The 13961-nt window shown below is 40.4% G+C and overlaps 1 protein-coding gene across 2 annotated transcripts in view; it reads right to left on the minus strand.

Moving 5' to 3' along the window:
- stau2 (staufen double-stranded RNA binding protein 2) overlaps window positions 1–13961 on the minus strand; it is a 119278-nt gene that overhangs the window by 83786 nt on the left and 21531 nt on the right. For both annotated transcript variants that reach the window (XM_015955282.3, XM_070553205.1), the window contains exon 6: window positions 5319–5478. In XM_015955282.3, the coding sequence (XP_015810768.1) occupies window positions 5319–5478 (160 nt within the window). The remainder of the gene's footprint in view (window positions 1–5318; window positions 5479–13961) is intronic.

A 13961-nucleotide genomic window follows, 5' to 3' on the forward strand; every position in this document is an offset into this window, starting at 1 on the left:
TGTTCTTTGAGTTCTGTGGCTGTTGCCAGCTACAGATCAGCGCCAGAAGACTCTGGATGACAAGCAAAGACGAGTCATACACAGTGTGTTTAAAGTAGATAAATACGTTGTTATATCACCAGGCTGGCAAGGGGATGCCTTGGGGTCTCACAGGTGGAGGCTGTTAGTGAGAAGAGGGCTTGGGCCTCACTGCTGGGGGTGCAAACCCTGGGTCTCTGACCCAGATGAGTGGACAAGAATGAAAAATGGAAAATCTATTGAATTTAAGAATCACTGTTTAGTTACGTATCAAAATCAAAAAGAGAAAATAATATAACGATTTTATCATTATGTTATAAAATAATCTAAGTGACACAGTTTCTGTCATGCTCGTGGTTTTGGGGCAGGGCCAATGTCAAAGCTTTTCAGTCAAAATAGATTTTATAAAATCTATTAAAATGTTTGTGGTTTGCATGAGTCAACCAAATTTATGAATATGGCAGCTATCGGTGACTCTAAACCTATTTTACGCCAATGAGATCGTATCAATTCGTACAACAAGGGGCTTTTTGCTGCCAGTTGTCTATGGGAAAGCAGGGGAATGGCTGGGATTTTTATCTTTTCATGTCCAGCTCATTGTCAGACTAATCCTGAATAGCTGCCGTCTTTCCCTCTGGGCGCTTCCCTTCTCCCTGCTTCATTGTGTGACCTGATACGCCACAAGATTTATACTTTCAGATGAGATTTCTTGGATTTCACAGGAAGCAGTCGCATTGTACCAACTGTACAAAAGTTAATCCCACTGAGACATACATGCATTTTGTTATGACACATAGAATGTTGTGGAAAACTTTGGGGCATTTTAGATGTTCAGATAATTCTTCATCATGCACAACTACTAGCATAGTGTGGGAGAAGTCCCAAACTGTGTGTGTAGAACAGAAACTTTACAAGTACTGTAATTAAATATAATATAAAGAAACAAGAATCTGAGGAAAACAAAGATTCAACAATTTAAGATTTTATACTTTACATTTTATACTTTATTCTGCAATTCTGAGTTTGCATATATATATATATATATATATATATATATATATATATATATACACACACACATAAATATATATGCATGTATACAGGTCCTTCTCAAAAAATTAGCATATTGTGATGAAGTACATTATCGTCTGTAATGTACTGATAAACATTAGACTTTCATATATATTAGATTCATTACACACAACTGAAGTAGTTCAAGCCTTTTATTGTTTCTAATATTGATGATTTTGGCATAAATCTCATGAAAACCCCAAATTACTATCTCAAAAAATTTGCATATTTCATCCGACCAATAAAAGAAAAGTGTTTTTAACACAAATAAAAGTCAACCTTCAAATAATTATGTTCAGTTATGCACTCAATACTTGGTCGGGAATCCTTTTGCAGAAATGACTGCTTCAATGCGGCGTGGCATGGAGGCAATCAGCCTGTGGCACTGCTGAGATGTTATGGAGGCCCAGGAAGCTTCGATAGCGGCCTTAAGCTCATCCAGAGTGTTGGGTCTTGCGTCTCTCAACTTTCTCTTCACAATATCCCACAGATTCTCTCTGGGGTTCAGGTCAGGAGAGCTGGCAGGCCAATTGAGCACAGTACTACCATGGTCTGTAAACCATTTACCAGTGGTTTTGGCACTGTGAGCAGGTTTCACACAAAACCTAAAACAACTTTTGCTGTTGTTCAAAAATAAGTGCTTTCTTGGCATCAAGATGTGAAATCCATGGCAACGGGATTAGAAAAAAGCTTTTATAGCCCTATTGACTTGAATTCATTTTTTCTTATTTCCGGGGACTCGTGGTCCGGGTATAGATGGGTGTAACTTGGGTTCCCTTTTGACACAAGTAAAAAGTGTTAAATTTAACAACACTTTGCAACTTTGGGTCAACGTGGCTTAAGCGCCTACAGGCACCAGCGGTCTCATTTATCAAAAATTGCGTAGAATCCTTGCTAAAACCGTACTTAAGCTCAGCAAAAAAAATGTACTTACGCCAAGTAGGTTTGTGATCTATCAAACATGGAGTACGCACAGCTGCACGCAATCTCCGCTTTCTACATCGGAGACTAACGAGAATGTTTCTCAGCTGCATTTTAGTCACATCCCACCGCCACCACGCCCACTTACTGCCATAAATAGTCAATGCAAAGTGCCTTGTGGATCTCATGCATATACATAAGCCGGCTGTTGCAGCGCTCCACCAATGACGATGGCGACCGTAGATCAAGGCAGATCAAGGAAGCGCAATTTAACAGAAGCAGAAATTCAGGTACCTGTGGGTGAGGTGGAGAAATGAAAGGAAGTGCTTTTGCAAAACAAATAAGAGAAAATCCACGGAGTGGCACAGCGTTGCTGAAGCCGTCAATGTTGTGAATTCTTAAGAGAGATCTGTGGCGGATATTAAAAAAATGGTCCGATCGGGATTTGATCCCCAGACTCCCGGGTGAAAGTCATGTGTGCTAACCAGTCACCCAAACCGAGATCTCCTTTAGCCAAGTAGCCAGGATGCATGATCAATCGGGTTACAGTGACAGGACACACACTGTCACAGACACATGAAATTCTGTCTCAATCTGTCCCCCTGCTGATATTCTGCATTCCATATTATGCGCTTCAGGCTGTGTGTGTGTGTGCGTGAGCATGTGTGTGCGTGTGGGGGTCTTGATCCGTGTGAAAACGAAGCAGTACAAGTGATAATGCTGCAGGATTTCATAATTTTATCCTTATCAGCAGCAGCACTGCAGGTGCTCTCCATGTCCAACATGTGTGTAAGCCAGGTTCTCAGTCAACTTAAAGTTGCGAACATTTTTCCACTAAGTTTTTTTTTTTCATAAATCCCAAAGTTAGCGTGGAAAGTTGCTTACGCAGTTTTCCGACCCCGTTTTGTGCGTAAGCAAGCTTGATAAATGAGGCCCCTGGTTGTTTAATGTATAATTTTGGCAAAAATATTTGTCAGACTTGGCAGACTGCATTAGCTTTACCTTTAATCGTTCAGCAAAACTTTTGATCAAGAAGAAAAACAACTAAAATCCAACTCTTTTGACCTCATCTATGTAACAAAAACGACTAGGCCCAGTCACTTCAATTCCATTTTGTATTCATGCTATTCAAGGTTATTTCCTTCTCTTTCATTATAAATATTTAATATGTGTGAATGACGGCATCTATTCATTTTCAAGGTTTCCTAAACGAGCTGGCAAATGTTGAGAATCTGAATGTGTCAGCGAGTGTAAAAGTGAAGAATACACATGAAGGACCAGGCAGACTAGCGGTGTCCTTGTGATGAATATGAGACAAAATCTGACTTTTACTTGAACGTGTGAGGGTCAATGAGTTCCTGAGGAAAGTACACTGCAACAGCACAGAGAAACTGTTCAGCGGTGACCCAGAAGGGGCAAATTCAAAGGGAAAGTGATGCCAAGAAAGTAAAGAACTATTTCACATTCTGTTTTGGTTGGTTTTATGAGGGGAAACCCATTCTACATCAAATGATAAGAACAACAGATTAATTCTGCAAAACTGTAAATAAATCTCACTTTTACTTTCTTTTGCATCAATCTTGGTCCCTTGGACGAAAGGAAAAAACAGACCAGTGTTTTTCATCTTTATATCACATTTTACAGCTTAAAGTAGCATCTAAAACCTCAAAATTAGAATCAACTAAATAATTTCTGTATTTAATCTTTATTGTTTTAATCTTTTGTATGACTTAAGATGCAAAATGTCATCCTACCTGTGTCTTCAAACTTTAATTACACTGATGATGATGATATTTACATGAAACTTTCCTTAAAATCAAAGGTTTGAAAAGAAACACTTTTAGCCGCAGGGTGTCCAGACACACACACACACGTACGCGCGCGCGCACGCACGCACGCACGCACACACACACACACACACACACACACACACACACACACACACACACACACAGACACACACACACACACACACACACACACACACACACACACACACACACACACACACACACACACACACACACACACACACACACACGCACACGCACACACACTCGCTCAGAAACAGAATGGCAAGCTTATACTGCAGACACAATGCAGCTCAATTTGTAAATCAAGACTCGGCCGAAGCAAACAAAGAGCTGACTGATGATGGCCGACGCCATCAGACATCGAGGCAGGCAAGTGAGAGGAGCCAAAGCGTTTTGAATAACCACCAGTGATGCCAGGCGGTGGGGATATAGGAGTAATTTGATTTCCGGTAGACAAGATGATAACAAGCGGTTAACAGCATGGAATTCAAGAAACCTTGGAAAGGTGCACCAACACTAGAGGTGAAGGAGGGGAAAAAGGAGAAATGAGGAACAGAAAATAAAACCCCAGCCAGGTGTAAACTAGATCTCAGGGATTAAATGGTACATTAGAGTAATTAGAGCTGAGGTGGATTTAGATTCAATATAATTAAAGCTGGCTGCACTCTCAACTTGGTAACTGCACAGAAAAAAATATTCAGAGGCGAGATCAGCAGCATCAATTTGTCTCAGTTTTAATTAAGCGAGGGTTTTCAGCCTAGAGGGGTTGGTTTAAACGCCTTTGATGAAAACGGTTTTAAGGAGACAACTAGCGGTGAGAAAATCCCGATTCATATTCATGTTTATAAGGGTTCTGAAAACCCACCCTTTAAAAAAAATCTACTTTACTCATATTTTTAACACATTTGCAGTGGTCTCTAGTAGGAATGAATGCCTTGTAAGTCGTACTCAAGGGGAAAAGCTCCGGTGCTCCTGTTTTAGGAATTAGAAATGAGTCAGATCAGAGATGAGTTGAACAAGACAGGGTCTAGAGTCTCATTTCCTGGTATGTGGACATCTCGCCTCGGATTGGCTAACAGCAACGCAACTCTACCACTGACTCTGTTTGCTTTGCAATGTTGATGTTTTATCTCCACAAATAACTCAAGCCTGGAGGAGATCTGCTGTGTGGTGGAGTTGGTAATGCTAACGGTTAGCTTCCACTAGTCAAAACGTTCTCTGCGGTTTCCTGGACGTTGAACCAACAACAGCCTTCCCTGTCATGAGTCAAGATGGGTGAGTCCATGAATGTTAATTGACGGTGTGACTTAGATCTGTGAGGATTTTCAAATCCTAGAGTTTCACCGTCTATTTTCAATCAGACGCTGATGCAGGAGATAGGCAACTTAATATTTTTATCAGTATTTATACATTTATCCAGCAGTGTAGTAAAAACATAGCAGCATCACAAAAGTCAACAAGTGGAGGAAAACCTTCAGTCGTGTTGGATTTTACCTGCGGTGGCCGTTCGGGGATGGGTTCATTGCGCAGGGCTTGGAGAGCTTTCATGGCAGCGTTGTGTCTCGCTGCTTGGCGGGTTCGTCCCTCCCCAATAAACTCCCGACTCCCCACAGAAAGCTGCACATAGAAGATCTTAGGAACAGGATAATGGTACCTGGAATAAACAAAATTGAAAAGAAGACATTTGTTTTTAAAGAGGCATTTGCTACATCATTTACAGAGAAAACAGATTTTAAAAAGAGGAAATAAAGCTCTAACCCAGTCAACAATTCACTCCGTTTACATCATTCCCAAATTAAAGGCCCACCACTTCATCAGGGTCAATTACTACACAATGGTCTGTTGGCCAACTAGGTGAGTAATGCCCTGCTATTGAATCTCAGCTCATGGATGCAAAACAAAGCTCAGGAACATATATCCTCTCCTCTTTCTTCTCGCCCTGAACATAGATTACACTCTCTTTCACGGGGCTTTGACAGAGTGGGTCTGAACTGTCACAGAGCAGATTTAAAGGTCTGCATGTGTGATACCCCTTCCCTTCCCCCTCCCTGGGGGTCAGGAAGAAGAGAGGAGTTGAAGACACGAAAAGAGAAACAGTGGGAAAACTAATAAGAAGCAAGAAAAGCAAGGATTTTAATATCCTTCTCCCCGTCTGCCTTCATCGCTGCAAATATTCACTTATATTCACAAAGACGCGCAGCCTCGGTATGTGGTCGACACAAGCAGAGATTTATGGAAATATGTCTCAATTAGGGTCCCGTTCCCAGACTGTATTCAGTATTGTTATGTTGGCTCTTAATGGAAAGAAGCATTTCTTGCAGGTGAATTTGGTGAAGCTTTTTTGATAACGTATAAAAAACATTTGCTTTTACAGACATACATTTGATTTAGGTTAAATGTTCAAACATACAAATTAAAATCTTCTTTGGTGTGTTCTTGCTGTGTTTAAATTCTAATTCCATCTTTTAGTTCTTTTTAAAAAGAACTAAAAGATTAAATTAAAATGTTAATTTTAAAGGGGCATTATGGAAGTTTGACAGCCAAAACATGTATAGAAATAATGAATTTCTTCTTCATACATTCTCCTGCAATGTCCTGGTCCCGTAGAATGAGCCCTGGCATTTTTACTGTGATTGCCTGTTTTTCTGTAAAATCACAGAAAAAGAGAGATGCTCGGGTCGAGCAGGCTGCTTCATGCGCGTTCACGCTCAGGCATAGCCCGAAGCATTTGCTATCCGTAGATTTAGCAGCAGAGAGAGAGGTAGTGCCAACTCAGCGACTTTGTCGCTGTTCCTAACGCCTAGTGATGAACCTAGCTACATTTCTGAGGACCCTTAGCTACTTTCTTCTAGATACTTCCTGCAAATTAGCAACAAAATAGCCATTTTCGCTCCGAACCGTTCTTTGAACGTTGTTTCAGCTGTCATCAAGGATATAAATATTACAGATACAGCAGATGGCACTGGTGCTGTAGCTCACCCAGTAAGACGGCGGACTCTCATGCGGAAGACCCGGGTTCGATTCTGGATGTGAACATAGTTCATTTAGAGTTTCTTTTTTACATTAATGGTATATTTTTTTACAGTAAGATGCCCATATTTTTATTTGAGACTCGCCGAACGGCATTGAATTCACAGATAAAGATGTGGGTTCAACTTTCATTTTGGAACAATTTTTCAAGCAAAGGGAAGGGAATGATCTGAGCATGCAGGAAGACTGACCCATCATAAACCTTTGTCGACTGTACTGAAGAGAAAGGTAAAGAACCAAATTATTAAATTAATTAGCTGCGCGTTCTCCTGTCCTCTGTCCTCCGGGCCACACACACACACACAGGACTGTCTCAGCTGTTATTTTTGTTAAGGAGTGTGCACGTACAGCATGCGCACCTCGTGCACGAGTTTATTGAAGCTGCCGTTACGCTTTTGGCCTGAGGGGGCAATCGCGAGCATAAAAATTCAAAACTCCATAAAGTCCCTTTAAATACAAATTTAAAAAATATATTACAACATATTGCTGGGTTTCATATGGCATAGCTTTCATGTCACCAAATGCAGATGGTGGACAGAACCCAATTTTACTTTGTTGTTGTTTACTTTGTGCTGTCTACAGATATTTCAACCACTCTAACCGGGACAAAGACAAACGCGTTTTTCATGTCCCGAATGTAGTGAACCACAAAAGACTTAATTAAAAAAAATGTACTGAAAGAAGATGGAAAAAGTGGATCCGTAGTCTACGGCTAAAAACAGGATGCGTTGAAATGGACAATGCTGGAGTTTGCAGCGATCATTCTCTAACAAGTAAATTTTTACTAAATGTTTTTTTCTGGCATTTTATTGAACAGTGACTTTAAAAACACAGCCATAAAACCGGCAGGTAAACAGTTTGATATTGCTTTCACGTGCCCTAACTTAATTGTACTGCAAATAGCTTTCAGAGTGCTAATGTTGTTAGCGGTTAGCTTAGTGTTGTAACATGGAATTTTTACCTTATTTTACATTTTTTAGCTTGACCTAGTGCAGCAACAGATGTTAAAGCTGCAATATGGAATTTTCCCCTTTCACTAATAATGTATGATTTTTCAGAAATACTGTCTGATTGTCTTATGTATTGTGATATCCATCCATCCATTTTCTTCCGCTTATCCAGAATCGGGTCGCGGGGGCAGCAGCCTAAGTCCAGAGGCCCAGACTTTCCTCTCCCCAGCCACTTGATCTAGACCAAATTCTTGCTTTGCAAAGTTTGGTCCTATCCTATCCTACCTGCAGTAGCAAAAATGTCTTTTCTCCACATGAGCAGGTGAACAGATTTTGTGTTTGAATAGAGACAATCACCCATAAGTGGATTTTGTCATTGCCATTTTGTGTGTAGCCACACATAAGATGAAGACATTTCCCTTGTGCTTCTTGTACATAACTAGCTAAAAAATGTCCAACATGAAAAATCCCAACAGAAGCTGTCATATAATAGCTTTTGCAAGAATATATAATTTCCCTGAACATTTCTTCTTCCTTCTCTCGTTATGTGACTTTTCTTGATGAATGACTCGGCCAAACTATAAAATGAGTCAGCGCATTACTCCCAGAATTCCTGCAGGTCTTTCTTGAGGCCACAGCCCTCCTTCTAATGCGTCTGCTCTTAACTCATGGCCACGGGAGCTTTCACTAGGGCGGGGGCCCGCCCGGCCCTCGCACGTCAAGTGTGGCCCCAGGTTCTCAGAGGACATGCCAAGTGCAACACTGGCTCCGGCCAACAGCGCCAAATTGAGATGGGAGCAGCTGGGGCTGCAGAGCCGAGTACAGGTGCAAAGTGGAAGGGAGGCATAAGAAAGAGAGGAAAAGTAGAAAGAGAGAGGAATGAGAGGAGGAGAGAGGCCTGTGGGAGACCAGACTTCACAACGTGGGAAAGTTGTGGCTTACACACAAACAAGTAAGGAAAGAACAAAACCCAGCACACATCAAAATCATGCAGTCAAAAAAAAGCAAGAAAAGCTTCATTAATGTTCTGTGACCAGGTCTGACTACAGGGAGGGAATTGGACCAGGACACCAATAGAGAGGATTTGGAGAGAAAATAAATGCTAAATCCCACAAATGGCATCTGTTCGGTGTGTTTGTGTATTTTGATGAGTCAGCGAATAGAAGAATCGACACCAGAACCCAATTAAATGATAACTCATCAGCATTTGTGACTGAGTGATGAATTTGAATTTAAAGGCAGAACCGTCCCGTTAGCTCTCTCTCTGATGTGAGTCCAATTGGTGAAGGTTACCGTTTCATCTTAATCATTCAAAGAGTCATGCAGGAACACACAAAGTGATAGTCAGATCCAAACATCCCGCCGGTTTTAAGCCCACACAGTCGTACTGGGAAATAGGAGTTGTGCTGCTATTGCTATAAAGGACATTTCAGCTGGAAACAATTTGCCTTTAGAGGCATGAAAATATGCTTTTGCCTCTAAATCTATGTATAAGAAAATAAACTCATTATTACTTGTTGTATAGATGGTTTCAATACGTAGCTTTGATTCCTTAACAATGAACCATAAAACAAAAATAGATTCTGACCAACTAAACAGGCTAAAATTTAGAGTCCTGAAGTTGATTCAACAAGATGAACATGTTTGTTCATTGAGAGAAACAAAGTAAGAGCTTTAATATGCCAAAGGTGAGTTACATAAACCAAGATAATGAGACAATTGTACACCTACGCTCCAAATGTTCTTGACTTTACCTTGCTAGCTTGGTATTCCTGTTATTTATAATGAGAAACTGAAATTCAGGAAAGATTACCAGCTTCATCAATGTTGTTAAGGTATTGTTTTGGTACTTTTTATACCTACAAGGTTTCTAAAACCAATTATGAAAACCGTTACTAACTAATCCATAAATCTAGACAGACAGTAGCCGAAGCAAAATGATCTTGCTCTGCATGTCAGTTTAGCCCCGTTCCACTTGACCCTCAGCAGCTATACTACTGACCTGAGCAGTATTGTGTTATGCCAATCACAGCGCTCTATCGGGTTGGTGGGCAAGTGATGCCATAGAGTGGAAAAACAAAGATGGCGGCAGCTCATTTGAAATGGCTTTGGCCTCAACTTTGGATTATCTAGACTTGAGCTTTTCTTTGAGTCAAGAGCTGATAGAGGTACTTAAAGCCTCTTTCCGGAGTATTTATCTTATTCGATGGTACCAGCTAGTGACTGACAAGCATATCACACAAATAATCTCTACAGTTGTTTTTTTAAGATGGCGATTACATGTCTTTAGTTATAAATGTGCTTCTGTAGCCGACAGAGCTAAAACACATTGTTTTACAAGTATTATTATGTCATGTTGTGCTCTCATATATTTATATTTTAGAAACTTACTTGTCCGTCAAAAGTTCATCAACTCTGCATCAGCCGAGGTATTCCTTAAATGTGAAGCAGGTAAGCGGTAGTCTAACGCTATTGGTTAGTCTGGTCGGCGCTCAGTTTCCTATTGCACTAAGCTCTGCAGGGCAGGGGGCGTGCTTAGCAAAAAGAAAGAAAAAAAAAGATGTATTGCTTATATTATATCACAGCACATAATGAGACAATCACTTTGACGGATTTCTGAAAGATTATTCATAATTTCTGAAAGGGGAAAACTCTGGAAAACTACTTTAAGTCCTTTATTTAGAAGAAGACTGTATTTGTGTCTTCTTCGACAATGTATGGCAATGTATTGCTGACTGACATCTGTAGTGGTAAGTATGTCACATTGTTCCTTGTCCAATAGCATGCTGAGACAGTTTGAAAGACAACCATAGATTACACCCTACGACCAAGCTCTGTCTATGGGTGGTGGCCAGACTATGTATTCACATATATAGGATGGCGTACCATGCTAGTTACTCAGTTGTTGAGTACGGAGCATTTTTTCTTTGAAATACAAAACAATAACACGTATTTTTTTAGTTATTGATCAGAGGGCTAACTATAACAGCCTGCAACATGTTAAACCTTGTGATGAACTCGCATAAAGGCATTAAACATTTAGTTCCAGTAGGGAAAAGTTCACCAAAACAGAACAGTTAAAACCTTAGAGGAAAAATTCCTGACTTGATCTACTAATTCATGATTTCTGCTCAGGCTGCAGACGTTAAGATCACAACTCGGTGTCTGCACCTAAACAGACCCCAACCTGCATTGCCTCAACTCTTCAATAGTCGTCGGTGTCAAAGCTTGAGGAATGTTTTCCTGGCAAATGCTGGGCCCCTTAAAACCAATCAATCAGGTTCTGAATGCCAAAGCTTAAAAGTATTGTTGCTGGACATGTGCATTCCTTTATGGTCCCAATTTTCCCATCAGGCTTATTTCACAGTTAGTCTCACTAAAGAGGCAGTTTTTGGTGTTTTACACATGTTCAAAAAACTAAAATATCTTGGATCTAAAATCTGAACATCTCTAATACAAACCAGGTTGCTGCGATTACTTTTTAAAATCTGGTTTATAAACATGTTCTACTAATCAAAATTTGATTATATGTAGGGTTGTCACGATACTAAAATTTCAAACTCGATTCTATACTGGAAAAAAACTCGATACTCGATTTCGATACTATTTGAAAACACCAATTTATTGAACAAGTTTACTCAAAAAATAGCATTCCTCAATTTATATTGCAAAAATTAAACGTTAAGAATTAAGTGTGTAAAGTGCTTAAACCTTTCAAGTATCAGCATTTTTTAAATGTGCATACAAAAACTGGCGAAAGTTAACACTTTAAATCATGAATTGTCTCACTATATATATATACACTATTTGCAGAATGATGTTTTGCTGCTTAAACTCTGTTTAAGGTGCATTTTTGTCATAAGATGTAATGCCATATGTTTTGTTCTGTACTTTTGAACAACTCTGTTGGTCAATAAAGGGAGAAACAAATTTCTCCACAGTAGGACAAAGGTACATCTACCAGTAATCTTAATAAAAACAGATTGGCGCACGGCAGTGACGTCATTAAAAGCGCCGGTTAGATTAGCCATGGCTAGTCTGTTCACGCCTAGAAATCCCAGACTCGCTCCAAACGAACAGGGGAATCATGTTAATGATTCCTAACAAAACCTTTCGACATTGAGATGTTTTGGTGCAGATAAGGTCTTATTTCTAGGCTGCACCATGGGTGCCCGTCCGCACCCGTTATATGGATATACACTGATGGCGATTCGCCGATGGCTCTAAATACCCCGGGGAATCCAAGTAGCACCAAAGTTGTCAGCGTGAGTAAACAAACGTACTGCATGCTAGAAATTAAGTCCGGGTTGCAATAAACGGGAGTTTCCTTTAAGCACATAAGCGTGAATATACAACTACGTGTCGGACTTGGTATGCTAATTAAGTTGGGCTGTGAAGCGCCTCCCAAATTCGCTGTTTACGTTTTTGTTTATTTATTTGGCAGACAAAACTTGGATCTGAGACAACTTGTGTGGGAAATTGCAATGTAGCCATGCAGCGTCTTCTTCTGTTTGTCTGGGAGGCGGAGGCTGCTTTACGGCATCTGGCTGTCGTGCGTGTCGGTGTACTTGAAGAAGGCTGTGTATAATAGTCCATAATATTGATACCACAGGGATGGAATATCTAATTTAGATACCACTTTTAGCATCGATTTATAAGATTTAAGGTATCGATTTTTTTAACAACACTAATTATATGTAATAAAAACTGTACAGGTACAACAAGAAAGCAAGAGGAAATAAATGAATTCGTAGCCCTTGGAGGTTCCTTAATAAAGTTACACTGGGGACCCTCGCACGAAAAAAATGCACCAGGGATCTCTAAGGGTCAATATTTACTGTGAATCAAAAACAAACCTAAACTCCAGTGGTAGAAATACTTGTTTTTTTTTATATAAGTAAAAGTACAGATAAAGGGGTTAAAACAAATACTTAAATAAAAGTGGAAGTATCCAATAAGTTTTTGACTAAAGTAAAAGTAGTAAAGTATGCATTTTCAAATACACTTTAAAGTAAAAGTACATAAGTAACTAACTGTGTGTAGAAGTGTTTTGTTAGACTGGAGGTGAGGGGTCACAGCACAAATTAAAGTACTATTACCCTTAGAACTGCAGTCTGGTGCAGACAAGGCAGTGTGCTGCTGGTCTCCATCCGACCACGAGTAAGGTGGGGGATGAAGAAAATGCTAATTAAAGTACTTTAACTTTTGAAACTCTGTAGAAAATGTTGTGAAGTAGACGGTACATATAATTGCTTTAAAATGTAGTGGAGTAAAAGTAAAAAGAAGGCCTCAAGAAAATTACTTAAAGAGCAAGTCACCCCCAAATAAACTTTTTTTTGCTGATAAACTAAATAAACGAGTGTGTAATCGTGCTGCAGACACGTCAGGGTTTCCCTTACATAGGCGTAGCCGTGGCGGCCCGCCACGGCTGAAATCCCACCGCCACGCCTACAAGATCCCAAGTTTTTTTTTTTTTGCGCTGTTTCCCGAAGAAGCAGTGGGAACTACTATGTTGTCGCTTGTGATCACAGCCAGCAGGCAGCAAGGGGCAGGGCAAGGTGAAGTTACAGCATAAGTTACGGAGTTAAAAATTAGAAAGGTAGCAGTGGATATAATGCTTTGTGGTTTACATGTTTCAATAGCATTAAGATAAACGAGTGTTGACGACCTTGACAGGGTTTCCTCCAGTGCTTACTAGGCCAGGTTCTCCTCCCACCAGGCTAAGAATCACTTATTCATGTAAAAAAAAATTTCCATGTCTGACTTTAACCGCATCTAATACTGTATTACGGCGTGAGCGCAACAGCGACAACTTAAGATCGATGTGTGAGCAGCCTGAGAGGTTGGGTGTTTTCATCTGAACCCTTAAAACCCCCAATAGGCTACGCTGCACTATTGATGTGTTAGCGGGCGGCGCTAACAACTTAGCGACGTGACATGTCTCGGAGAAAGCGTAAAAACACGTTGGACGCTTCTTCTGAAGCGGGAAAATAACACTTAAGCAGAGCACGACGTCGCCTCGGCTCGTTCACCCTCTGCCGAGCCGGACTGAGCTAGATAACATTGACCCAGCACAGCCACTGGGTCGTTGTAGCTGCCCTGTGACTGCCTGATGGAAAACCAGCGGGTTTCATCAGACTCGTAAAGTTTCTTGTTT

The sequence above is a fragment of the Nothobranchius furzeri genome, chromosome 7 (genome assembly GCF_043380555.1).
Source record: "Nothobranchius furzeri strain GRZ-AD chromosome 7, NfurGRZ-RIMD1, whole genome shotgun sequence".
Lineage (NCBI taxonomy): Eukaryota > Metazoa > Chordata > Actinopteri > Cyprinodontiformes > Nothobranchiidae > Nothobranchius > Nothobranchius furzeri.